General features: G+C 39.4%; 2 protein-coding genes across 2 annotated transcripts; both read right to left on the bottom strand.

Moving 5' to 3' along the window:
• Positions 1 to 5753: 5753 nt before the first annotated feature.
• On the bottom strand, positions 5754 to 12416 carry LOC145502086 (uncharacterized). Its single transcript, XM_081481369.1, has 2 exons — positions 11500 to 12416; positions 5754 to 6749 (listed from the first exon to the last, which is right to left on the bottom strand). Exons 1-2 carry the CDS (start codon positions 11779 to 11781, stop codon positions 5754 to 5756), a joined length of 1278 nt encoding a protein of 425 aa, XP_081337495.1. The 5' UTR covers positions 11782 to 12416.
• A 12847-nt stretch (positions 12417 to 25263) lies between these two features.
• On the bottom strand, positions 25264 to 27503 carry LOC145502731 (uncharacterized). Its single transcript, XM_081482089.1, has one exon. The coding sequence runs from the start codon at positions 26038 to 26040 to the stop codon at positions 25309 to 25311; it is 732 nt and encodes a 243-aa protein (XP_081338215.1). The 5' UTR covers positions 26041 to 27503; the 3' UTR covers positions 25264 to 25308.
• Between the last annotated feature and the right edge of the window lie 402 nt (positions 27504 to 27905).

Raw genomic sequence — 27905 nt, 5'->3', positions numbered from 1 at the left:
GTGCCTTCCAAAGTAGAGCTGTTTTCGTGTTTGGTTCAAACCTCGATTTAACTGGTAGAAAATCTTCTTTTAACCGTTGAAGGTACTGCATTGAATTATAATTGCAACATGGCTAAACAAACTTCTATGATATATCTATAGTTGAAAAAAAGAATTGGGACTTTTAAGCGAAAATTAATTTTTTTAGAGCGCTGGCAATATGTGCTATTTTTCCAGTTTCGGCAGGCATGCGGTTTGTGTCGAGTGGACCGAACTTCAATCAATCTTAGAAAAGTTCAATTAGAGTTTTTAATCAAATAAAACTCATTTTAGTGATTGACTAGGTAAGGGCTTCGAAATCCCAGCTTATGAGAAAAATCGAATTTTCGAAGTAAAATCAGTGGTCGGTTTTTACAGAGACAGCCTCTTAATAGCCTATATACTCGTCAGGGGTTCTTACATAAAGTAGTTGGCGTCTTTCACATAGTGAGATACGTGGAACCTCACCCTTCAGTAAGTATATTGCGTCTTTTGTCATCGTTTTCAGTATTTAGTTCCATAAATGTGTCTCTTTGTAATTATTGTTAATTGCTTTTGTCTATTTAGAGATGGATGTTCAGGAAACAGAGGTTATCGATTCGATCCCCTATAAGTACATATCGATCGACACTCTGAGACCAATGAAATCTCTTCAAAGCCATCTGGATGGCCGCTCCCAGATGTTTCCATCGATTCCAGATTTGGCTCGGGTGTTCCTTCAACAACTGAAGATTGCCATCACAAATGAAGTAAATAAATAAAGAAATGAAATAATATAAGATTTGAACAGACGGAATATACTAGCACAAGCTCAGTGTTCTTTCATTTTGGTACTCACAGGGAAGAAACCAAATTCAGCAGATATTTCAGATGAAATTTCAGATGTTTCTTCAAAGAAAATAATTCAACACAGGCAAAAAATCATAGGAATATACTCTCCTCCAATCGCTTCAGCCGGTTTGGCCTTTAGGTGGAAGCCATCTTACTGAGCGATGGATTTGCCAAATCCGCTACTTACAAACAATTTTAAGATGGCGTAGTTTATTAATTTACCTGCTTGCATGCATTGAGGTTCACCAGCTCTTCCGAAATATCCAGGGTGACATTTGCAAGTTACCCGAGATGTTCCCGGTTCTTTCAAACAGTTTGAGTTCATGTAATTGCCCTTGTATATATCAAGTCTACAAACGTCAGGTCTGCACATTAACCACCCTGGCAAGAGATGAATCAGCACTTACTGAACTATAAACCTAAGGCAATCAACATTTCATGATCTTAATAGAGAGCCCTTAAGCAATGACAACGGCGACCCCGAGGACAACGACTAGTAGAAACAATAGTTTATATTTTATCTTAGAATTTCACAGTTGTCTAGATCTGTTCAGTTCACTCATTCGTTCCAGAACTATTGGTCTCAGAACTCGGAAATATGTAACGCCAGCGATCAATTCCACATGAAAATACGACAAATTAGCCGCCGTCGTTCGTGTCCTCTAAAATGCAGAGAACTAAATCATTTCAGGTTGTTGCTGTGCAAAGGACGACAAGAAATATTCAAAGATTTATAACGCACGTGCTTAGCCATTGTTCTACTCATAAAGCTTTTGCTTGGTGGCGTTCTCGTTGCCGTAGACGTTGTGGTTTGCTTAAGGTCATAAGCGCTATCACTGTCCATACCACTCTCTCTCTCGGTTTCTGTCACTGTTCCCGTTGCTGTGATGGTTGCTGTCATGTCGCTGTTGCCGTCACTGCCCGCCTTCAACGTCAATGTCACATGCATTCACTGTCTTTGACACTGTCTCTTTTGCTGTCTCACTTGAATTTCGAAAGCTATTCGCAATTTGCCTTATTTTCTATGAAAACGCTTAGTAATTGGTCAATTTAAAAACTCTCGCTATCTTCTCTACCACTCAGAAATAAAACGAAACTCTCAGGCTATAACCTCCCGCGTTTCGCCGGCTCCGGCTACAGGTAATTACTTGACTTTTGATTGGACCGGCCCTCTAATGAAGACGACTTCAACTCGGTATTGTTGAGACAAAGTTTACAGAATAAAATGAATTGTCAAAAAGTTGAAAAGTATTGATCGGTCACGTTCTTCAAACCATTGCTTATTACTTTGTTAGAAAAGTTTTTCTTCTTACTCTCACACTTAGTTTTCCCATCTCCATAATCCAGATAGTGGTTACAATGACACTCCCTCCGGAGGCACTTGGCCTTCCCTTCCATACAGTCTATGTTAGATTCACATTCCGCTGCCTTAGCTGAAAAACAAAAATTGAAAAGCATGTTTAACGTAGAACAAGAAATAAGGAAAGGAGCTCGATGGAAGCCGTTCTACGTATTTTGCATTTCTTACTCTTTTTATAGATAGAAAAATGTTACAGCCAGACTTCAAGCTAATGAGGCAAAAATTTATATAAATCAAGTTATTAGTTTTACGAGGAAACGACCATTTAACTGTTTCTCAAGCTTACTCAGGTTACGAAGAAAACGTCACCACGTTTAAATGCACGTGCACTTTGAACTCCGCGCGCTCTTAACTTTTTTAACGGTTTTAACGGTTTTAACGGTAGGCATGAAATTTCCTTAACTGTATCTGTTTCCTAAATGTAATATGTATTTATTCTGATCAAATGCACGTGCGTTTGCAGTTGAAGCGTCTTTCTTCTTTGCATAAGACTTAACGTATTGTAAAAATATTTAACTGAAGGATTTCACACTAAAAAAAATGTTAACAATACTTACGGTATGATATTAACGTGTACTTGCAGTGAAGACCGCAAATAAAGAAACCGATAACCAGGCAAATTAGAAGCTGTCTTGTGATAATTGCCATTTTCAGCGAACCTTTTTCGTTCTTCAGCGAGATTTTTTAAGCCTGCTTTTTTAAAAGCATGCTACCGCTCCGAATCAGCTGCGCAATTAACTTGCAAACTTCACAATGATTTACTTACGTCATGGCGATTAATTAACGCTTATGTGCGCGCATCAAGCGGTTAATCTATAGATTCCAAGCCTCCCCATCTAACCCGTTGACAAAGAGGCATGGAGAGGGAGAGATCTAGAGAGGCGGAAAATTAAGTCAAAGCCCACTGGCATTGTTAAGAAATATTGTTAAAAGCCGCTCTTAGGAATTACATAAGGATATGTGAGACCGTAAAAAACATCCATGAAGTCATCGGTGATCCTTGTAAGAAAAAATACGATAAATAGAGTACCTCTTCCTGTCCGATCATCAAAGCTAGTACTGGACGCATGACCAAGTAATAAAATCTCTGTCATTGCGGGGTCTCATTCGCTGTCCTTTTCTTGTATTTTTTCATTTTCCCTGCCAATATCAGTGATTTCCTCCCCTTACATATACTTTCTGACGGCTTCTTCGTCCTCGGCTTAGCCTATTCATTGCTCCATGTGACAAGTTTGGACGCTCCATCGATATAGGGTTGCCGGTATAATAAAGAATTTGTTCATGCTTAGCGTGCTCTCCAAACTTCCCAAGTGCATCCATAACTCGATGTACGCACAGCTAAAAGCATGGACCATTTTTTTTTTTATAACATGGCGACAACAACTTGGGCGCTAAAACAAGTTTATTTGTGATTGACTACAAAGTTCTCACAATACACGGTGAAGGAAAACAAGGTCATTAAGATCCTAACACGCCACAATCAGTTGAGCGGCGGTTGAACGAAAACGGTTAACCTGGTTTTTAAGATGTCGTTAATTATAATGAAAAATTTAGGCGAACAAAGTCAAACATTTTCAATAAAAATGTAGACAAACGAAGTCAAAATACTCAAGTTTAAGGACGTTCGCACAAAAATTTTCCAGTCGATAGATTTTCTTTCTTTCTTTCTCTCTCTCTCTCTCTTTCTTTCTTTCTTTCTTTCTTTCTTTCTTTCTTTAACATTTCTTTATACACGGTTAAAAATCATCAGGTAATACTAATATTTAAAAATTAATACTAATAAACTACTAATAAACAGTCCATGCTAAATAATAATTAATAAAAATTGAAATAGTAAATCCTAATTTAAATATTAAACTAATCCTGTTTTCCTTGAATGCCGTGTCTAACTTTGCTTTTAAATTGATTAAAGGTTTTTATCATCCTGAGATTGCAGGGTAGGCTGTTCCAGAGAGTTGCACCACTGTAACTAAAGCTATTTTTCATATAGTTAGTTCGTGGATGAGGTACAACCAGTTTGTTTTCGGAACCCCTTAAAGAATAGCGCATTCCACTACGTTTTAGAAATTTAGACGATAGGTATTCAGGAACCAAGCCATTTAAAGATTTATATACCATTAAGGCTTTCTGAATTTGACGCTGGGTACACAAATCTTTCCAACCCAGTTGTCGTATTAGACCTTTGGCATCAGTATCATAACTAGAGGAAGTTAACGCGCGAGCGGCGCGGTTCTGAAACTTTTGTAGCCTGTCCGACAACGTTTTACCGCAATTACCCCAGACAAGATTGCAGTAGTCAAAATGAGGTTGAATTAGAGCACTAAATATATAAAGCAGTGTAGCTGGTGGAACAAAAGGCCTAACTCGTTTTATGGCACCAATCCCAGGTGCAATCTTTTTAGACAATTTATCAATATGGGTTTGCCAAGTTAGGTTTTCGTCGATCAACACACCGAGCGATTTGACTGAGGAGACACGATTTATTGGAACATTATTAATTGAGAGCTCAAGTGTATCTGGAAGGGTACTCAATCTTTGTCTGGAACCAATTAACATAAATTCAGTTTTAGTCGCGTTTAAAGTAAGTTTGTTAGAAGTAAGCCATTTGTTTAAATTACGTAGATCGTGATTTAGATTAGACTGTATAGAGCTCAGATCAGCTCCCGCACATGTGATGTGGGTGTCATCAGCATACATCCTAGGCTGACATGATGATAAGCAGTTGGGCAAGTCGTTAATGTAAATAAGAAATAATAGGGGACCTAGGATTATTCCTTGAGGTACCCCACATTTTAGCGAACAGGTTTGAGAAAGAGAACCATTAACAAGACATCGTTGTGTACGGTTAGTTAAATATGAGTTGAATCAGTCAAGAGCTATTCCTTGAACTCCGTAAAGGTTCATTTTAGTTAAAAGAATTTCATGATCAACAATGTCGAACGCTTTTTTTAAATCGAGAAAAACTACAGCATTAACATTTCCGCGATCGATATTAGACGCCCAACTATCGATAGCTTCTAATAGAGCAGTAATAGTTGAATGCAATGAGCGAAAGCCCGACTGTTGTTTAGAAATTACGTCCTCTTTAGTTAGAAAGCTATATAGCTGGTCATACACGATCCTTTCGAATGCCTTAGCAATTACTGGAATGATTGAAATTGACCGATAATTATTTAGATCAGATCGCTCACCCTGCTTAAACAACGGAGTAACGCTAGCACATTTCCAATCGTCAGGAAATATACCAGAAGTCAAAGACTTGTTAAAGAGGTCAGATAAAGAGACCGAAATAAGATCAGCACATTCACGGATTAATCTAGCAGAAATGTTATCAAGACCTGTTGCTTTAGATCTAGATAATTTGTTTAGATGAGAAAAAACAATATTACTGCTAGTTGGACAGAAATGGAATGTTTTATTGTTACAAGTGATAAAATTAGTGTAATTCGAATCATCATTTTGACCTATTGGAGGTATTTCATTGGCAAGTCTGGGCCCGATTGCCGAAAAATGGTCATTAAAAGTATCTGAAATTTCACTAGAATTATTGATCAGTTACAACGTCATTTACTTTTAGTTCTTTCACAGTCTCATTGCTTTTACGGCGAGATGTAAGTTCATTAATTGTTTGCCAAGTTTTCTTAGAGTTGCTCTCAAATTGCATAAAAGCTTTCGAAAAATAAGATGCCTTAGCAGTTTTGATCCTATTATTTAGTGAGTTTCGCAGCTTTTTATACTTTGCCCAATCGCATGGATCATTTGACTTAACAGCTTTTCTCTTGGCAGCGTCACGATCGCGCATACCTTTCTTCAAGTCTGAGTTGATCCAGGGTGCCTTATGTGATCTTATACGTTTAGTTCTAAATGGAGCATGAATGTTGACAATGCTCAGAAATTTTGCTTTCCAGTCAGCCCACGAAATATTTGGATCATCAGAATTACAGCTCCAGTCTTGTTGAAAGATATCGTTGCGAAATTTTCCACGATTAAAGTTTTGAAAATTTCTGTAAGATATGGTAGAATGCCCCTTTGATGGGAAATCGGGAGATAGTTTACGATAAACATAAATAAGGCTATGATCGCTGATGCCAATATGAGAGACACCGGAGCAGACTACCCTGTCAACATAGTTCGTATAGATTAAGTCAATTAATGTTGATGAGGATTCAGTTATACGGGTCGGTTCAGTGATGAGTTGTTGGAGCCCATATAAATCAGATATTTCACATAAACGACGAGTATTCGTATCATAATGGGGAGAGGCCAAATTGCAGTTAAAATCGTCCACTAAGTAATATTCAAAGCCAAGGGAATCTAATTTACCGACAAGTGATTCATAATACGAAAATGACTCTATCGAGAAACAAGGAGGTCTGTACCAAGTGATTACAAAAAATGGCTTTGATTTGGGTTTACGAATTTCTAGACATAAATTTTCAAGGTTAACTACATTCAAATCAGAACGAACCACAAAATTAATCGAAGTTTCTAAGTAGAAGCACACACCTCCACCATTTCTATCTCTATCACGACGAATTAAGAACGGCTGACTGTTAGGATCGAGAACCGCCGGTCAACGACCCATTTGGCAAATCGCTCATATTTTGCCCAAAGATACCCTTAGGTGACCTAATTCTAAAAATCATATTTCAAGGTTCCAGCAAATTTTTCTTTTTCACAAATTCGCGAAAATTTGAAAGCGCGGTCAAAGTGCGGTTTTTCGTGTAACAAAATGACCGAAATAAGGTGCGAGGACGAAGCGCTGGTAAAGTCTTAAAATAAATTCAATTGACTTCAAACTTCACACAAATGTGGAACAACCACTCTAATTTATTCCTGGTTTTAAACTAATCTCAGAGATGTTGATATAGTGGTTTTCCTAACCATTTTAAAAACACCTATGAAGCGTGTGAAAAATAACGGCAAAATATAGGTCATGTTTAACAGCATAAAAATGCATCTGGTACCTCACTTTCCGATTATTTTACTTTACAGCCTAGAAATATCATCATTAGACATATATCATGCCAAGTTTCATGCTCGAACTCGCAGTATTTCCCTTTGAGAAAAATGAAAATCTATGTCAATGTGTTGGGCGCAAATAACACAATAATTATACACGAACAAGAGACAAATCAGTTTCAACGGCGAAAGTAAAAGGCCATCATTCATTAAAATCCCGTCAATTCACTGCTATCAGTAGAAACATAATGTCCACTACATAGAAACTGTTTTTAGACGTTTTCGAAACATTGCGCGTTAACTTTGTTTAATTTCCTGTCCGCCGTCGTGTCCAGTCTGTCATCGCGTGTATTTCACTAATGTAAACAACACTCTGAATTGTTTTCACGACAAACGCAAGAGATTTCCTGTAACCTTAATGTTTTCGGTTCACCAAAACGCTTTAAGTTCGTTTAGACACAATAATGGGTCAACTTGGAATGCTGTTTAGCATTAAGGACGTTAAAGGACTGTAAATTAATCGAGTTGAAATATCTTGAAGCAAATCAAAATCGCGCCCTTATTGTAATTTGGCAAACAGCCGACCTCCGTTCAAGTTCAAGAAGTCGAGAGGTTAATTCGGCAATGTATTACCGGTACAACAACAAAATCAAACCGCGCTCATCAAAAGTGTACTCCTGGAAATTTCGGATATCTCTATGCCGTGGAAGATTAAGTGGTCTCCAGCTCTTAACGCCAACACTGACACACCAGATGATTCTCAAAGTATCACAGGGATCACTAAGCTAAATAATTTTGAGTTTAGCTCCGCTGAGTCAATTACCTGTTGGCGCGCATATTACATTGACCGTGGACAGGTGGAAAAACAGTTAAACGGGAAAAGCCTGGTGCACATTGTAATTTAGCGTTGTCCAACACGCAATCGGTCAGGATGTAATGCTAATCGTATTTGATAGAATCTCAAGTTTTCTTTCGACACATACTGAGGTGACATACTCCTAGATGGGTGTGACCGGGAGCCATGAGTCAATTCAGTCAACTCGCAAAGCTTAACAGAAGAGTGATAATGAACCACTGGTGGAAGGACTGCAGATTGTCCCTACGCTTTACCCTGATAGGCCTCTGTTTTATTCTAATGAACTGATGCTGTGACAATAATACTATTGAGCTTTACGAACATGCTAATTGTCAAGGGTTTCTTTTGCAATTTAGTCAGACATCGCTCTTTCTTTATTTCTGCTGGAAACATCGTTCTCTAAAGGAGACTTCAGGTCATTTTCTAAAAAGGCGCGAACACTGCGACCCCAACATCGGTGCCATTATCAACGGGTGTGACCGAGAAAGCGTCTGGTGATGCTTCCATGGATAGTAACCATGCATGGCAGGGGTGTGTTAATGTCTTCAAGGCAGCTGCATTCGTGTCTTTCATAGCCTGTCCACTTTAGAGAGGCACTTGTCTCTGGAGAAATATACTCAGTCACTGGAGAGACATTCCCTTATGGACTTAGCCAAAATGTGTTACAAACCCTGCTTGGAGCAAGCGTTGGCGCGTTACTCAAAGCCACAATACGCCACCAAGAAGCCCTTGTTGTTTCAAAAGAGGGTTCGGCTCTCAGGGCAGTCAGTGACAAGCAGCACTCGTCTCTTATGGCAAAATTCGGCACTGGTCAAACGACAGGCCGAAAGCTTGACGCCGAAATGGTGGCGCGGGAAATGCGCAGAGCCCAGGATCCTTATAATATTCGTCTTTTTCAGGTGCTAGTTTTTCGGGGCGGGGAGGATCATTAAATTTTTGTAGAGAGGGAGAGGGAGTAGAGGAGGAAGACCCTTTAGAGGAAAAACTCATGGGCGAATCGTCTCAACCTCGTTCCCAGGGTCTCTCATCTTACCGCACCCTGGAGCGTACTCCAGTCGGGCGGTAAGATAAGAGACTCTAGGAACGAGGTTTGAATCACCTTTTTGATTTGAGTCACCCTTTCCAAATTCGCTGCAACGATTAATTTACCTTTATCGACTTAAAATTAGATGATCTAATGCATTTTGTTTCCGACACTGCGCGTAGACGCAGCGCAACAGTGCCTTAACAAACTAATCACTCTAGAACATCTGAAAACATAGATCTCCCAAACAGCTTACTTTCCTGAAAATAGTTTTTCACAAAGAACTACTTATTTATGATTTTTTTATACTGCAAAAGAAACCCTTGACCATTAGCATGTTCATAAAGCTAACTGGCATCATTGTCACAGCATCAGTTCATTAGAATAAAACAGAGGCCTATCAGGGTAAAGCGTAGGGACAATCTGCAGTCCTTCCACCAGTGGTTCACTATCACTCTTCTGTTAAGCTTTGCGAGTTGACTGAATTGACTCATGGCTCCCGGTCACACCCATCTAGTAGTATGTCACCCCAGTATGGGTCGAAAGAAAACTTGAGATTCTATCAAATACGATTAGCATTACAACGTGACCGATTGCGTGTTGAACAACACTAAATTGCAATGTGCACCAGGCTTTTCCCGTTTAACTGTTTTTCCACCTGTCCACGGTCAATGTAATATGCGCGCCAACAGGTAATTGACTCAGCGGAGCTAAACTCAAAATTATTTAGCTTAGTGATCCCTGTGATACTTTGAGAATCATCTGGTGTGTCAGTGTTGGCGTTAAGAGCTGGAGACCACTTAATCTTCCACGGCATAGAGATATCCGAAATTTCCAGGAGTACCCCCTCCCCCCCCCCCCCCCTTCCCGACTGTAGCTACAACTAAGAGCCATTCAAGAACAAGAAATAATTGCTCCTGGATAGGTCAGCTTTAAGAAGCGCATTTCAATCTACTGTCACTACTTTAAACTTGTAATCGGTTTATGTAAATTGCGAAATGTTGAACATTTGCGCAAGAGCAGTGAAAGCGTGACTGGGCTGCTCGTACGATTGTGTGACAACTTTTACTGAGTCTCGAATATCAGCCACGCAGCACGGTTGCCGCTATGATAAAAACAGATTCCTGAGGCCCCTGATTCTTACAGCAGAAAGATTGGGCTCTTTAAGGCAATGTGGAGTGGTATTGAGGGGAATCGACGGCTTTTAGGTATGTTTTCTGTAACATTTTCGGATTAAATTAGTCGTATTAATATTTTGTTTATTTGTTTCGGGGCAGAGCATTTCACTTCTTGTTTCCATTTTATATAGGCGAAATTTATTTGGGACTTGCCACTACACTTTTAAACTTACACTTTTGATGAGCGCGGTTTGATTTTGTTGTTGTACCGGTAATACATTGCCGAATTAACCTCTCGACTTCTTGAACTTGAACGGAGGTCGGCTGTTTGCCAAATTACAATAAGGGCGCGATTTTGATTTGCTTCAAGATATTTCAACTCGATTAATTTACAGTCCTTTAACGTCCTTAATGCTAAACAGCATTCCAAGTTGACCCATTATTGTGTCTTAACGAACTTAAAGCGTTTTGGTGAACCGAAAACATTAAGGTTACAGGAAATCTCTTGCGTCTGTTGTGAAAACCATTCAGAATGTTGTTTACATTAAGGAAATACACGCGATGACAGACTGGACATGACGGCGGACAGGAAATTAAACAAAGTTAATGCGCAATGTTTCGAAAACGTCTAAAAACAGTTTCTATGTAGTGGACATTATGTTTCTACTGATAGCAGTGAATTGACGGGATTTTAATGAATGATGGCCTTTTACTTTCGCCGTTGAAACTGATTTGTCTCTTGTTCGTGTATAATTATTGTGTTATTTGCGCCCAACACATTGACATAGATTTTCATTTTTCTCAAAGGGAAATACTGCGAGTTCGAGCATGAAACTTGGCATGATATATGTTTAATGATGATATTTCTAGGCTGTAAAGTAAAATAATCGGAAAGTGAGGTACCAGATGCATTTTTATGCTGTTAAACATGACCTATATTTTGCCGTTATTTTTCACACGCTTCATAGGTGTTTTTAAAATGGTTAGGAAAACCACTATATCAACATCTCCGAGATTAGTTTAAAACCAGGAATAAATTAGAGTGGTTGTTCCACATTTGTGTGAAGTTTGAAGTCAATTGAATTTATTTTAAGACTTTACCAGCGCTTCGTCCTCGCACCTTATTTCGGTCATTTTGTTACACGAAAAACCGCACTTTGACCGCGCTTTCAAATTTTCGCGAATTTCTGAAAAATGAAAATTCGCTGGAACCTTGAAATATGATTTTTAGAATTAGGTCACCTAAGGGTATCTTTGGGCAAAATATGAGCGATTTGCCAAATGGGTCGTTGACCGGCGGTTCTCGATCCTAACAGTCAGCCATTCTTAATTCATAGCCTGGAATATGGAGCTCACAACTTTTGATAGATTCATCAAGTTTGGTTTCGTTAAGTGAGAGAATATCAATAGAATAATCATCAAGAAGAATTCTAAGTTCATCAATATGCTTTGTAAGACTATTGATATTTAAACCGGCAATTTTAAAACCGCGTCCAGGCGGTAGAGAATAAGAGATATTTGAAAAAGTGGCCGTTGGGGAAGAGGTATGATTATTTTCATTAATTGAAACAGGATCCAACAAATTTGTTGAAACATTAGACTCGACATTCATGGAACTCGGGGATCAATTATTCCTTAAAAAAAATTATAAAATTTCTTTGCAACAGTTCGTTACCTTCTTTATTTAAGTGGAGTCCGCCTTTGTTAAGTTCCTTTGAGGTAATGTTTGAGTGGCTTACGTGTTTCCAATCGTTTTGCTTACAAAATTGCTTCAGGCGTCGGTTAACAGCTTTGACTGCATCACCGTAGGCATCGTTCCTTGTTGTTAGTTCAGATACGATTATCTCTGCCTCACACGCACCCTCAATTTCTCTGGCTAAGTTAACAATAGCATCCGCGACGTCATTCGGCGGAGAAGATCTCAAATCATTGGTGCCCACATGCAAACAAATTTGGTCGGGGGATCTTTCAATCGTAGGAATAATGTGTGATTTCATGTCATGAATGTTAGCTCCAGGGAATGGCTTGACAACTACTCGGTGACCCACGGCTTTAGCAACTTTTATACCATGAACATTCTTTATGAGGGAGTCTCCGACAACGACTGTTATCCGCTCGTCATTCTGTGCTGAAGCCTCACTGTCGGTAGGGTTAGGCTTGTTGTTCGTGGAGGTATATTTAGATTTCGTTCGAGTTTAGGATCTTCTTTGTTTCTTGTTAACACCAGCTTTAACAGTTTTCCAGTCATTAGTGTTCTCTTGGGACTCTTGATCCTTAATTTCATCTTGAATTAATGACTTTGAACTAAGCAAATTTGCCGATGATGGCGTATTATCTCAAATGTTCTCTCGGCTTTGTCGGTACAGATCTTTGGAAATAATTGAAGCAACGAGTTTTAAGGAATCTCGCTCCTCTTTTATACGGTCGTAACGTTCGCTCATGGCGGCCATCTGTGTACGTAAATAGTCGTTTTCTTCTTTAAACCTTTTGATCGACGACTCCAAACCTGCTTCAGCAGGACGATCATCCGAGCAGGACATTTTTTGTTTGATGTCACGTATCTCAGATTTTAGATCTTCAATAAGAGGACTGAGACGATGATAACATGGACAATTTCTAACCTCGGGTTGATCATCACTAGTCTTGACAGCCTCGATGTCTTTAGCAACGCTCTTGTTGCTAGCACTCGGGCGAGAGTCTTCGTTCAAAATTGCTGACTTCAGTCTCTCAGACAAAGCGGCTTTATTCCCTGCTTTAGTTAAACCTCGCATGTCAAGTTCAGACTTGAGTTCTTTAAGGCTAAGGTTTTTAAGTTCTTTTCCTTTTAGGGCCGTTCGAAGTAGTTGTTCGTTGTTACTCGTCCCACCATTGCCAGATTCAACAAGATATTCGCAGGGATGAGTATCTTTCACAAGAAAACTGCCGTCATTCGTTGGATTAGTACATGACATTGAAATATCCGGCAAAGAAGATGACTTTCACAACGTATTCGAGGAAGAAAATGAACTTTCTTTCGGAGCACATGTCAAACGTCTTGCCGCCATTATGCTAAATTTTTACTGCAGTCAGATAATGAAATACTTGTGTCAGAAATGTAAAAAAGTTGGGGGTCACCAACTTCGTTTCAGAGATAAAGTGTGTGGAAAACTACCCTGATTTTGAAAAATTGGCGCACGTAACTCAGCATGGTCTACAGGGGCTTATAGTTAAAAATTTCGAAGGTGAGTCAACGGAGGCAAACGATCTTAGTCATATTTTGTAGAAGTGGGTCTGTTGCGTAAATAATTCGAAATGTTACCAAGGTTTTCACAAAACTTAACCGTTCAAGAGGCATTTGGAACCGTCGCACAGATAAACGAAGAGCTAAAAAGAACGGAATTTGATGGTGCATTTTGCAAAAAATTCAAACTTCTAGTCAATAGATTTTCTTAATTTTTTCGCTAAACATGGAAAATCGGTGGAAAAATGATCCATCAAAAGAAACAAAGGCATCACCGAACTTTCAAGATAGTTAAATTCAGGCAAAGCTATAGCAATGGCCATCTGCCCTATCATTGTTCATTTTATTACTTAGCGCGCGCTCTCATGCATGATATGGCGTGAGAATTTGTGTGCGCAGTAAGGATGCACAGAAACAATTAGCGTGAACGTCCGTTTAAAAGTAAACATCTAAGCTTGGCAAAAGTCAAAGGCTCTAAGTAGAGTTTTGATTGTTCACAATAATCTTCACTTTGCCGAAAAAAAAGGAACTTGCACTGAACTCAAAGAAAATATTGCAGCTAAATTAATACTGCACACGTCAGCTTATATACGCACAGATCGTTCATGATGGCTCAATAGGAATTAGGTAGGAGCAGCGAGCGCTATGTGCACGTATACGTAAGTACGTATATCTACGTATATATGTACGTATATGTACGTATATGCTAAGTGTACGTATATCGAGTTATGGATGCACGTGGGAAGTTTGGAGAGCACAAAAGAAGCGTAAGAGTTGCTCGAGGTGACAGCCGAGAGCAACTCTAGCTTCTTGAGTGCTCTCCAAACTTCCCAAGTGCATCCATAACTCGATATACGCACAGCTAAAAGCATGAACCAATTTTTTTTATAACATGGCGACAACAACTTAGGCGGTAATACATGTTTATTTGTGATTGACTGCAAAGTTCTCACAATGCACGGTGAAGAAAAACAAAGGCCATTAGGATCCTAACACGCCACAATCAGATGAGCAACGGTTGAGCGAAAACGCTTAACTTGGTTTCTAAAATTGTCGATGAAAAATTCGCTTCTTCGAATTAATTATAATGAAAATGTAGGCAGACAAAGTCAAAAATACTGGATGAAAATGTAGACAAACAAAGTCAAAATACTCACGTTTAAGTAAACATCTTAGCTTGGCAAAAGTTAAAGGCTCGAAGTAGAATTTGGATTGTTCTGAATAATCTTCACATTGCGGAAACTTAAACAAAAGGAACTTGCACTAAAGTCGACGGACATTTTGCAGGTAAATTGAAACTGCACATGACATCTTATCAGACGCACGGCCGTGCTTACGTAGAGATTTTGTTCCTGATGGCTCAATAGAAATTAGATAGGATTACCGCACGGTATGTTATAATTATTTATCTTTCATGAGACCTAAAACTGATCTTCAGTGAGGTATTTACGATCGTAATTTTAGTGGGCTTCAAAATTTGTTTTTTTCTTTTTTTCTTTATTTTTTTTTTATCTTCTGAGAGATCGTAGAAATATAATACTGTGTTTAACGTGGAACCATTACACCACAAAGACAGCACCGCGACTCGTCTGATAAGTGTAGTTAAGGTGGCCGAACACAGTTTTTGCGCGCACTTTTGCCAATACGATTCAGCGCGCGCACAATGTCTGCAAAAAACAAACATGCCGTCGATTGAGCGATCGTTTTATTTACTCAACATCCGCTCTCTGTGTTATTTTTCTCTATAATAGAACGCAGTGTATTGATAGTTCTAATCTTTTATTACAAAGATATGTTAGAAAAGGTAACGATGCAAGGAACCCAGCAGTTCTCAGCTTTTTCGTTGTTACCGAAAGAACTTAGTTAAATGCAGCGCATGAGTAGTAAGTCAAGAAATTACGATTGAATAGAAAATTGCTATCTCGGGAATATGCCTATTTCTCGAGAACCACTCATTAGAATTTCGCGAAATTTGGCACGAAAGTACTTTAGGAAATAAGTAACTGGAGTATTGAAGAAAACTGAACTTTAGGAAAGGAAATTCTAGATATTCCACTAAACCTTCAGCAAGGGATAATTAAAGATCCCTCTGTTAAATTATTATCAAAATGTTGTTGACTTGTGAGTATCGTTACAAGCTTGTTGCATGCAAAATATAAAGAAAATCTAATGACTAGATTTTCTACACATACGTCAGCTTAACTATTAAAAAACCAAAGCTTGTGTTGTTTACTTGGTTGCTGCCATTTTTGGCGACCGTGGGAACAAGACTTTTATAGAAAAAGGTGAATCAAACACAGGTATCAAAAACTGTGTTCAGCCACCTTAAGCCATGTTCAGCGGAGTTTGCACTTGGTTGGGTTACAGGTACGCAATACCCAGTGTTGTAATGATTTCTTTTCTTTTTTTTATCTTTTGTTTTTTCTTCCCCATCCAAGGTGATATCAGTCACTGCAGAACTCAGAACTAAGTCTTTTCTTCTTATTTTCATCTTTTAATTTTCATATTTATTTATTCGAATTTGTCCATATTTATTCAAAGTATCTTATAAATTATAGGGAAACAGATCGTTCGAATTCTTCTCAATTCCCCTGTTCGTTTCTCGCCACAATAATTTTCTTCCGCACCCAACTGGACTTCGCAATAACTCCGATCAGCCGCGGCCATCCTAAAGGAGCTCAATGTTCAATCAACGCTTCTAAACTAAACTTTAACGGTCGTCTGGATCACGCCAGCAACTAACGGCAACCCCAACTAACAACGGCAACCAATAAACAATGTCCTAAAATATGTTTTTTAACGACCAAACAACGGCAGTTACCACATAAATTAAAGTGTTTCGTAGTAACCAGCACGCCACTACAAGTCAAAATATCTCGTCGTGTAGCTTAACTACAGCACCACACAACAGCCGTTCGCAGGACAACTATCTATACCAAAACAAAACGATCTGACCTGACCTTCAGCTGACTTTGGTCGTGCTTCGATCCCACTTCTGACACCAACTGCAACGCGCGCGAGCGACAACAACTTCCAATCAAAAAGTCCAACAGCCAACGGTTTAATTACTCGACATCCTCACGTTCAGCTTGCTTGTACACGGCAAGTCTACTCACACACACCGGCTACTACATAACGTGATTCTCTTATATGTCCTGTATTACGAGTACATTGCGCATTCTGTACTCGCCATATAACCGTCTCTTAGCCTTAGAACTTGTGCGGGCATACATTCAAATACAACCGCTATACATCTTAGCACGCGCACTTTAGTTCGTGCAACCACTATATCAATTTCATTACAGTATATTAAAATTTTATCTCTATGTGATAATCACAAAAGTACCTATTTCTCACAGCAGAAGCATATCACCTAGAAGCGTTTAACACTAGTTCAATGCTGCCGATTATTCCGAACCAATGAAATTTAACTTCCTAATATGGAGCGAGCGAGAGCCCGTGGACATGTCGTGTACGCGCGGACTACACGCAGGCTTTCGTGAGGAAAGTTGCAACAACCGCAACACTAATTAAGAAATAATTGTTGAAAATGTCGAAGGTTAAAAGAAAGCTGACCTTCACAGAGGTTAAATTCGACGAAGAGGGAAACTTGCTACCCGCTAAGAGACCGAGACACCATCCCAGCGTGAAAAAAGAGTCCAATTGTGATGTACGATCGGCCACCTCGACAAACGTGGGTCCTTTCCGTGCCCTGCAAATTGTTGTTTGGACGCCAATTGCACCGAAACGGTTTGCCGAAACACCTGAAACTTGCTTCAAAAATGACCAGTCTGCAACGGAAAACACCTCTTCTGCAACGCCGGCATCTCTGACACCAAATAAATTTGACTGGGTTCAGCGCGTGGAAGCGTTTGTCGGCTCGGAAGCCCCTGAAATGCAAGTTAGTTACTGGGATTATTCAGACGGTAAACATTGCTGCGTGTCGGAAAAGGATCTCTCCCGTTTTGACAAGAGTTTGATATCAACAATTCATGTTTCCCCCATATTAATTCATGTTTCTGCGAATGGGGACTACGTGGTAAAAGTTCTCTTTCGTGATGTCTTAAAAGGAACGTTGAAACACGATCGAGACCTTGTTTACCTTTTTCGTGTCAGTACCGAGAATGTGATTTGTCCGGGATTGACTATGGTAGCCACGAAGGAACACTCTTCATTGAAAAGATCCTGGGGTTTTCCTTTTGATCGCATAGACAGTAAAAATTGTTTTATGCTACACAAGCCGCAAAACAGGAAACAAATGCCTGGTTCAGATCAGTATAATGTCTGTCGCAGCTGCAAAAAGCTTCATCACGAGTTGAAAGGTATGTCGAAGAAACGAGAACAAAATGCAGCAGGGCGTATTTCGAAGTCTTCAAAGTGTAATTGGAGATTTCTGAGTCCTAAGAGTCAGAAACGACGATGGCGAGCTGTAACTTCCGGTGTTAGAAGACTTCAACGAGAAATAAAGAGGTTGAATAAACAACTTCAAGTTCCTTTATCCCCCCAGTTTTCCAATCAAATGCGGGAAATCACCGGTACTATTTCATCCAAGTTTCAAGAAGATCTACACGATATTTTCGAAGAAGCCGAGACACAAGGGAAAGGGAAGATCATACGGTCAATTTGGATGAGGGATGTTAAGGATAGACAGGCATTTTGGAAGGATCAGAATGTCAACAGTAAGTCCAGTTACTTTTTGTTTGTTTTTATTAATTACAGTTATTTTCAAGTAATCAAGCGCGATTCTCTCAAGGAACTTTCACACTATTTCATTAGATTGGATGGTTAAGTGCTTTCAATGTTTTTTGTTGAAGTAAAATTTTTGAAATTGAAATTTCCGGTTTTTCGTAAAGCTATGCAGATCCAGTTGAGTTAAAGGAAACGTTTGAACGCGGTTATATTTATTGTTGATATTATTACATGTCGGAGAAAATTACTTCATCTCTGAGAGCAGGCAAATTTATCGTTAATTTTTAATTTGCAAATTAAATGAAATTTTCTCAGTCTTAAAATAAATGAGTAATAGTATGAGAGCTCAAGACAAACAATTAACGATTTACACTACTCGTGATATTTGGAAAGCCTTTCAAATTGCAATCCTAAACGCTCGTGCAATTTTGAGAGAATTTTTAAACATATCACACGTGTTGTAAATCCTCAATACGTCACTTTCAACATATTAAAATTCAGCTTGGTATTGAGGCCTAGAGGACACAAACAATAGAAATGGATAAACATGTCATTCAAGCCCCTTCGTTTGTGTCCTTTAAGCCTCACTGCTAAGCTGAAATTTTTGATATATTGAAAACGGTCTATTGCACTTGCATTGATACCTGTTAATGAATTCCATTGTTCTCTGAATATTATAAAAAATTTTTCCTCGTTCTCCAAAATAACTGGGAGGCCTACACTGTACATTCATTTTAGGCCTTATCCTCCATAACAGGAACTGGAAAAAGTGGTAACCGCTGGAGTGCAATTACCTATCGTATTGCACTTGCAGTCTTCACGAGGAGTCCAGCAGCATACGATGCCCTAAAGAGCTATGGTATTTTACAGCTCCCGTCATTGTCAGCGATCAAACAGTTCACTTCTGCAAACTATCAGCCTGCTGGTACTAACTTTCAACATCTACAGGAAGCTCGAAAGTCATATACCGCATACATTGAAGAAAGAGTAGAACAGGGTCATCCAAAACCAATGCACACAGGTGTGGCCATTTTTGACGAGGTCAAAGTTGTGATGAAGGTTCACTGGAACAGTGCAGACAATGGGTGAGATAATGTAAACTTAGAGCAGTAGGTTACTACTGGTGGTTAATGCAAGACTTTGTGACTTGGTGAGAGTAAACAAATCCTTGGTTGCATGCATAAATGTACATATACCTAGTATGCATGTCAATGCTTGTTTTGATATTGTTTTTTTCTGTTGTTGTTGTAAATTGTCTGTAAAGGTTTGTGGGTCATGCAATGACATCAGAGGACATGGCATCATTACAGGATGTTTATGAGGAGTTGAGAGCACCCAAGGCATGCAAGGCATCTTACCAGTTGCAGTTTCTGTGGCGTGACCTCACTAGTGACTTTGATGTCATTGGACCTTACTACAGCAGCCAGAAGGGAATGGAAAGCAAATTTATAATATCATGCCTGATGGCCAGCATCCATGCTTTCCATATCCACGGGTTTAAAACCATGGTAGTAGTCTGTGATGGTGCCAGTGCCAATTTAAAGGCAGTGAAGTATCTCACAACCCTGCGAAGTGGGGCATATGGCATCAATGATGACCCTGATGTTGATGAACCACACCATGTCAAGCCATGGATGATGAATCCCTGGACCAATGCGAAAATGTTTTTCATTCCATGCCCTTCACATCAGGTTTAGTTTCATGTGTTAATCACCATTGTCCTAAATGTTTATTTTATCTTGCATGCATGCATGCAGTTTAAGTTTAGATATGCATGTTCTTAATTCTGACCTCTTGTAGACAGTAAATATTTAATTTTTGTTCTAATCTTTTTTTTTGAAATCTCTTTTTCTTCACATACATGTATGCATTGCAGGTCAATAAGAAATTTTCGGGCCTATTTGTATACACTGCACGTGCGGGAAATTATGCATGTCTAATTTTTTGGAAGTTTTAAGTTATCAATGGATTAGTGGCAGACTACCATTCATGTTGCTTGGTTCATAATAAATCATATTTATAGATTCTTTTTAATGATTACAGGGTTCTCAAGTGAAGACTAAATTACTAATGTATATGTATGAATCATTTGAATTTTATTAAAGTTGAAGAGCCTTATTGCTGCTCTCCATTCCTCTCGCCAAGTCAATGGTAAACAGGCAAAAGATTTTGATCTATATGGAGATCACTTTGGTTGGCAAGTTTTGAAGGACTTGTGGAAAAGAGAGATGAATCGTGCCAGGTGTGGAAGAATGAGAAGGGTACCCCAACTGTGCTATCGGCATATCTTCAGAGACTGTTGGACAAGGCTTAATGTAAAACCAGCTAAAATCATGCAGGTACTAAGTGCTTTAGGGACACTCAAACCACAAACACTGGACTTTATTGCTTTGTGCATTTTCATGATTTTCCAATGAGGGCTCTTCATATAAACAAAAGTAGTAGCATTTTCACCCCACAAACACAAACCATACACTTTAAAATGAACGAGTCCTCCCTGTAATTATATGCACAACTTTCCTTACAGGAAGGGAAAATTAAATTACATATGAAAACATATATTTCGATATTAACATTGAATTGTAAATTAATTGCTATCTTCTTACATTTCTACTAATCTGCAATGTGGAAGCTAACTCTGCATGTGAAGGACAACAAGAATGGGTTCCATATGTGTGGTTATGGTCCCGGTGATACAATTGTTGTGAGATGGTCTGAGTCCACCAAGCACTTAAATTTTTAGCTCTTTCATCCGATATATTTGTAGCTACCTTTGTCATGTGTGCTAAATCATATGTTTACTAATGAGGCAAAAAAAAAAACCAAAACTGATTCCCTCCCATTTAGGGAATTTTGTTATATTCACAGATTTTTCCACTGGATATTTCTTTATGCAGTAAAACCAAGTTATTGCTGAACTGTCTGAGTACGTGGAGGGAAACCCACCAGATAAAGAGAATGTCTGTAAAACTATAGAGTATCTAGACAGTTGCCGTGATCTGTTTGAAAGAGGAATATTGAGCCATGAGAAGATTGCAGATGAACACAGCCCTGTGTTACACAACATGTTCAATGGTTTTTCCTTCTTTGTCGGCTGGGCTGATTATGCTTGGGAGCAAGGTGAGGATTTTTCGAAAATAATAATCTGAACTAGAAGATGCCTCACCTGTTAATAAAATAGGCAACTGGTAAGTGGTTTTTTATCTATCTATCAAGTTTTTGAAGAAGGGGGGAGGGGGCAGGCGACTGAAAGACACCACTTTTGTCCCTCCACCTAATTCTGTGAAGTGTTTTTTGAGGGCATGCCGTAATTTAATTCAAAATAAATTGTTTACATAATTTCTGCACTCTGACTTCTTACAATTAAATTAACCAGAAGCTTCTAAATTAAAATATCAACCTTCTGTCAACACTAGGCTTACTTACTCCCTTTACTCAGTTAATTAGTTTTTATTTATTTCAGAACCTAACTTGACCTCTACCACCCAAAAGGGATTTCTTGCTTGGCAGGTAAGTGTTAACCTGTTAAGTCCCAGTTTCAACATGCAAATTCCTCTCACTTTTTTATATTTCTTACAGTTGTTGTCAACAAGTCAATTTTTCTCTGATGATCAATAATAGAGATTTAACTCTTAGCGTAAGTGTGTGTGTAACCTGCAAGGATTATGTAGAGCTGTGATCAGTGTCACTATTGATATGTTTTCATTGCCAGCACAAGCAATGCACAGTTTTTTAATTAGTGATCAACATAGCATCAATAATTGAAGATCGCAAGTACAATCTTCTAATATCTAATCATAGCTCATCAAAGTTATTTGCCTTTTAGACATGGGATCTCACTAGACTGATGTACTATGGGTTTACAGAATTTTGTCAGTCCTTCCTTCAAACATTTCCAGGATACTACATTTGGCCTCTACGCTTAAATGGCAGTGCTCTGGAAACCATCTTTAGCCAGCTAAAGTTTAGCATGAATGGTCACCTAACTTCAGTTAACTATGCCCCGGCTCTCGCAACATTGAAGCTTAAACGACAAATTCACGGTTGGAGAGGAAAGTTTGTTTACAGGAGGACACCCCTCTATGTAAAAGAACTCCCTCTCAAGAGATGCAGACGTTGAGAAATTCAAATTTAAATTAACTGTCTGGTCTCTACAAGTGGCTGATTGCAGCAGTTCAATATTTTGGAACACCACGATGCATAGTTCTACACCAGTGGATGTCCTTCCTCATGTTGTGAAAGTATCGTTCAGAACACAGTGACCCAAAATGTTTCTTCCATCCTTCAATGGTACATCAGCCATGTTAAATTATTTCAATTTTCCCGACTTTTCTTCAAAATATCAATTTTCCCTGACTCAAAATAAAATTTCCTGACTTTTCCCTGACCTTGAACATTTTTTCCCCTGACCATTTCCTGACCTGTGGCAACTCTGCAAACATGAGAATCAGTTTGCTATAGCTAAAAATACCTGTCATTAACAGTTTTAAGGCAGAAGAGAAATTTGAAACCCAATCAGTGTGCTTGAGGATGGAGTTGATGTAAGTTTTTGTGCATTATAATGTGCATTCACCGTTTAAATAAGTTCTTCTTTATCATGTGGGACAATTTGAGCCACTGATGAGTCCCAAGCCAGATGGGCATTTAATAAAAATAATGATAATGATGATGATGGTGATAATAATAGTAACAGCAATAATAACATATAATATTGTACATAAGGTCTTATTTTTTTAACTGGACCTTGAGTTTTTCCCTTAGCATTACTTGTCGATCTTGTGTTTGTTGACAATGGTGTTCTTCAAGGCACTTCTGTGCTCGAATGAATTCATTACACCTGATATTGTAAATTTTTCTTAGGAACCTGCTATAAAAATCACATCTTGTGCTGGGTGTTAACTCAATGTCGAGCTCCTTCAGGACAGTTAAAAAGGCTCTCTTAGTGTGATTGTGATTTTTGACATGTTGCTCTGCAACCTGCAATAGACAAGTACCATTAACATTAAGATGAATAAAATTTAAAAAGTACAAAATATATCTGCATCTTCTGACATTCTGGTCTTTAATAAGCTTTCTTGTGACCACTTCTCTCTTGGTTCCCCTTTTTGAGGTTTCTGTTCTCGACTCCACTCCCAGTGTTTGAGCAAAACCCTGATGAAGTTTCCAGTCCCCCAAGAAAGTGCATAGATTATAAAAATACTTACAAATGAAATAAAACCTCAGTCATTTCCAGGACTACTTTTATTTTTGAAGTCACAAAGCAAAGGTCAAATTGCTTTTCAGATTAAAGAATTCACTCTCAGGACATTGAATTGCTACTGCAGCGACATTTGTTTCTGCCTTACCTAATTTACACAATGTAAATTACCCACACAGACCAAAACGCAATTCATTCATTATGATTTGGTTATAACTTTCCTCAACACAATCCTGATGGTCTCTTTGCCAGCCTATTAGATGTTGATAACAGAATAACTATTTCAAAACAAAACCAAAACCATGGATCAGCTGTAGCCCTGGGTACAATTGCAAACTTGAAACAGAAGTATTTGATAATTAAGAAACATCTCTGAACAGGTAAGTGCATCAAGTAAACCGTACGACTACAAAGCTAGAAAATGATGTAGATCTGATAAACGAAAGGTTTGATACTGACCTTGAAGAGCTTGTTACCAAGCAAGTTGTAGCCCTCATGGTTTACCACGTCTGAAAAAACTTTCGAGAATGACTCGAGAAAGGGAATACATTCAAACTTTAAAACAAACAAGTTCCCTTCATCCAAACTTTTAATGAACCCGGGCAAACTTTCTTTCTTCTTGTCCTCCATAACATCGATGGCTGCAATCTGCTTGACAAGGATGTTCCTGACAGATTGGGTGGACTTTCGACTACTCATTGTACTGAGGACTTTGCGAAGCCGTTTTCGAAGACTCACAGCCGCAGCAGATCCAAGCTTTAACAGCGAAACCTTATCTTCTGACCTACATGGATACTGCCTAACCTCGGACATTTTTGCTTTCCCATTTCCCTGAACTCCCATGACATACTGCAAATTAACATTCCACAAACTTTCCAGATAACACGAAACAATCGACCGTACAATATCACCATCTTTGCCACTGTCTTCAACTATCTTCCTAACTTCCTCGCTGCTTAATAACTCCCTAACATACTCGTACCACCTAACCTGAAGCACCGCGTATTTGTCCCGGGAGAACTTCACCTTTTCACTGAATAAATCAAAAAACCTCTCACTTGACCTTTTTATTACTAAAACCAGACTGCTACAATGTTTTATCGATTCAAACTCGCTGGCACGAGAGTCCAGATAAACCTTGAAGGTTTCTGCCAACTCGCCAGAAACTCTTTCAAATACAACTTCCTCTCTCAATTCTTTTCCCGAGGCACAAATCTTCCTTATGTTCATAACCGAGAGCTTCTTCGCTTTAGACGCCATTTTGAACAGGTTTGTTTTGCAAGAGATTCACGCGAGGAGTTCGCGAAGAGCGCGCTATGCAGAATTTCCTTATATGGGCAAAAATTAGAAGAGTGATTTTCATTGGTCGGGAATAATCGGCAGCATAGTTTAAAACAGATAAGGGAAGTCAAACGCTTCTAGGTGATATGCTTCTGCTCACAGTCATTTTTATTCCAAGTATGTCCAAGGTGCGGGGCAGGGGCATTTGATAAACTGAAAATTTAAATGTCAAATGCATAGGGGAGGGGGATGTCTGGGAGGGATTTTGAAGTAAATAACAACAAATAACAGCAGATTTGTTGCAGCTCAAATGAAAAGGTACCCTTCGTGTTGTTCTGGGAAATGGCACCATCGCTCCATTTTCTAGGTAGTTAACATAGTGTTGGCGCATAGATCCTTGATCATACCTTAGATGGACAGGGTCCAAACCATGATCAGTTGCAAAGGCCAGTGAAAATGAGCCACAGTCATTGGCACCCACTTGTCTCTGGACCTTGTCTTTAACGAAATTGACTGTAGAAACGGGATATATCAGCATACGACAAGCGTGTCCTACTGGAATTGAATTGGACTTTTGATACATGCTACCAAAGATTTTGACTGTTCCAGTGCCAGGTGTTGTTGCAATTGTACTAAGGCACACCAAGTCAGACACTGTGTTCAGAATCTGTACGAACTCTGATGTTAAGGCACAACAACTGAACCTCTTATTGCTGGATCATGACGGCCATCTACGTAAGGACAATCTCTCTTTAGAAGCAGTGCCCTACATGGATTTCTGAATCAGTAAGCCAGTAGTTCTCTTTTACGATGCTTGCTTTGCTTTCAGGGTAGAGAAGAAGTTTATTATCAGGATCATCAGGACTGCAGTTTTCAATTTTGACCCATGAACGAGGATCAGGAGAATTATCGTCTATAATAATAGGACTGGCTGTGCTGGAAGGGACAGAGCTTGGAGCAGCTAGTGGTACTGAAGTGGGCGTTGCTGGTGCTACTGCAGTGGGAGTAGCTGGTGGTGCTGAAGTGGGAGTAGCGGTTGGTGCTGCGGTGGGAGTAGCTGGTGGTACTGCAGTGGGAGTAACTGGTGGTACTGAAGTGGGAGTAGCTGGTGGTACTGCAGTGGGAGCAGCTCGTGGTACTACAGTGGGAGTAGCTGGTGGTACTGCAGTGCGAGTGGCTGGTAATACTGCAGTGCAGTGGGTGTCGGGGTCTCCTGTAGGTTGGCTCTGCGGTTTTGGAGCAGCTTGAACGCCAGGGTTAACATTAGGTTTAGTACATGTAGTGCATTCAGCTTCCAGTACCCCAGTGGGAGTAGTTGAATTTGGTACAGGGTTAGGATCAGATGTAACTGGATCAGCTTTGTAATCTAAATCCATTGATACAGTTTCACTTTCAATAACACATTCACTCACACCCTTTTTGCCACGCTTAGGGACGGGTTGTCCTGCTGTCGCATCAACATTAACTTTAAACTTTCTTTTCATTATGTCGGCCCTTTCACCATGCCGTCCAGACAACGGGTTTCGGCTTTTCGCTGTTGGGATCTCCTTAAAGCTACTTGAACTTCCTGACTTGGAAGTATACTCGACTTTGATGTACTCGACTTCGATGTACTCGACTCGGATGTACTTGACTTGGATGTACTTGACTTGGAAGTACCCTTAGTTGGCGGCTTTTCTAAGACCAGGCCTTCTTCCTTCTGGGCAGCATTGCTCAAGATATTAATACAATCATGTACAAGGCTGCACAATTCCTTCAAGCTTTCAGTGTCATCCACACTGATGTGAGTTAATGATATGACTTCCTTTATGGCTTCTTTGCACTTTGTGTTCCACGTTTTACGTGATTTCAGTTTATCGGGAAGTTTTGAAGGCTCTTCATCGAAAATCACATTTGAGCCATGAACCTTGTTTTCCGGTATCGCATCTTCCGTTTCCTCTCCCTCATCAATTTTAGCAATTGGCTCTTTACGAAACACGACAACATGTTCCAAAGTTAACAAAGGAGATTCTCTGCAATGCGCAGGGAATTTGTCAAATCCCCAACCTTTGAAATACCTAAACACAGCTGAGAAAAGCTTTCAAGGAAGGCGGTGCTTCTCCCAATCAACGCATTCACAATGTGGCATTCTTTCATCGTCACCAAACGACAAGCAATACCAGCAACCCTGGGTGTTGGGATCCAAGCTTCTAACTTTAAATGTGCCTCGTTCTTCATCTCTCACTTGAATGCATTCTTGCCCTATCTCGACAGCTGAAGACAGCCTATCCAAGTAGTTATTGATAAGCGAGGAAGGACGGTCGTGGAGATAATGAGGCACATCAGTATTTTACTGGCGGTACTGACTGGAAGTCTAACATTGTTTTCGACATATCTGTTGCGAGTAAAACTACAGAAACGAATTTTTTTCTGAAACTCGAGGTAAATTTATTTAACCCAGCCGACACATAAATGAGTAATCATTAACTAATTGATAATCAATCAATCAATAAATCAATGACAGGTCACTGGCTAATCAATTTATTATTCGTTTCTATCAGTTATTACTGATGCCACTTGTACTAATGTTTTTGATATATGCGCCTAAAAGCTGAAAACTGCTGGAGGTGATTACCCTCAGACCGTTGCTGAACAGAACTTCTTTTTCAAAGCTCTTGTACGGCCCGTCAATGGTTAAAACGCTAATTTCCCATCACTTTTTTTTGTTACCGTGGGAGGGAAAATAAGAGGTGGTTTGATCTCTGGAATGACCCAGTGAACAAAACAGAAGAGGCAATTTCGAAAAAAAAAATTGTGGGCCGGGATTCTTACTTACAGGCGTATGGACACAAGCAACTTAAACGACGTGATATTACAGACTGATATTATGACCTTTAACTAGCGTATTGCCTGTCGCAGCTTTCTGGGAGAAACTCCTATATCAGAATGCTTAACATGGTACTCAAGGAAGAGTTCTGTCTTCCCACCAAATCAGTCTGATTTAAAACCCAAGTTTTGGCGTTCGGAGCCATTGTTGGTGTTGACATTGAGAAGTATTCTGTCTTTGCGGTATGCCCAAACCATGCGCTGAAAAACAGAAACAAAAAGAATGAGTATAAACGTGCTGTAGTTTTGTTGTAGCGGATTACGCGTAGAATGTGATGAGAAACAAAACGCCACAGGCATGTAGTTCTTATTTTAGCGCATGCCTTACTAGGTAGTCCATTTCATAGGAAACAGTTTGAACCCAGGAGTATCAGTAGTTCATCTAGGGTGATCATCCAGGCGATGGTTTGTCCGGAAAGGAACTGTTATCATCTTCAGAGTCAAGTGAGTCGCTTGACTCTGAAAAAGACTTCCGCTTAGTATG

This window comes from Orbicella franksi, chromosome 11 (genome assembly GCF_964199315.1).
Source record: "Orbicella franksi chromosome 11, jaOrbFran1.1, whole genome shotgun sequence".
In the NCBI taxonomy this organism is placed as follows: Eukaryota; Metazoa; Cnidaria; class Anthozoa; order Scleractinia; family Merulinidae; genus Orbicella; species Orbicella franksi.
This window is presented reverse-complemented; position numbering and strand designations above follow the sequence as displayed.

What these genes read in the sequence shown, in the direction of transcription:
- LOC145502086 (XM_081481369.1), bottom strand. Translation starts at nt 11,781, where the DNA reads ATGAATGTCGAGTCTAATGTTTCAACAAATTTGTTGGATCCTGTTTCA. An exon ending in TCCATATTCCAGGCTATGAA is followed by an intron (nt 6,750 to 11,499) that starts TTAAGAATGGCT and finishes AGTCAGCCGTTC; the next exon opens with TTAATTCGTCGTGATAGAGA.
- LOC145502731 (XM_081482089.1), bottom strand. Translation starts at nt 26,040, where the DNA reads ATGAAAAGAAAGTTTAAAGTTAATGTTGATGCGACAGCAGGACAACCC.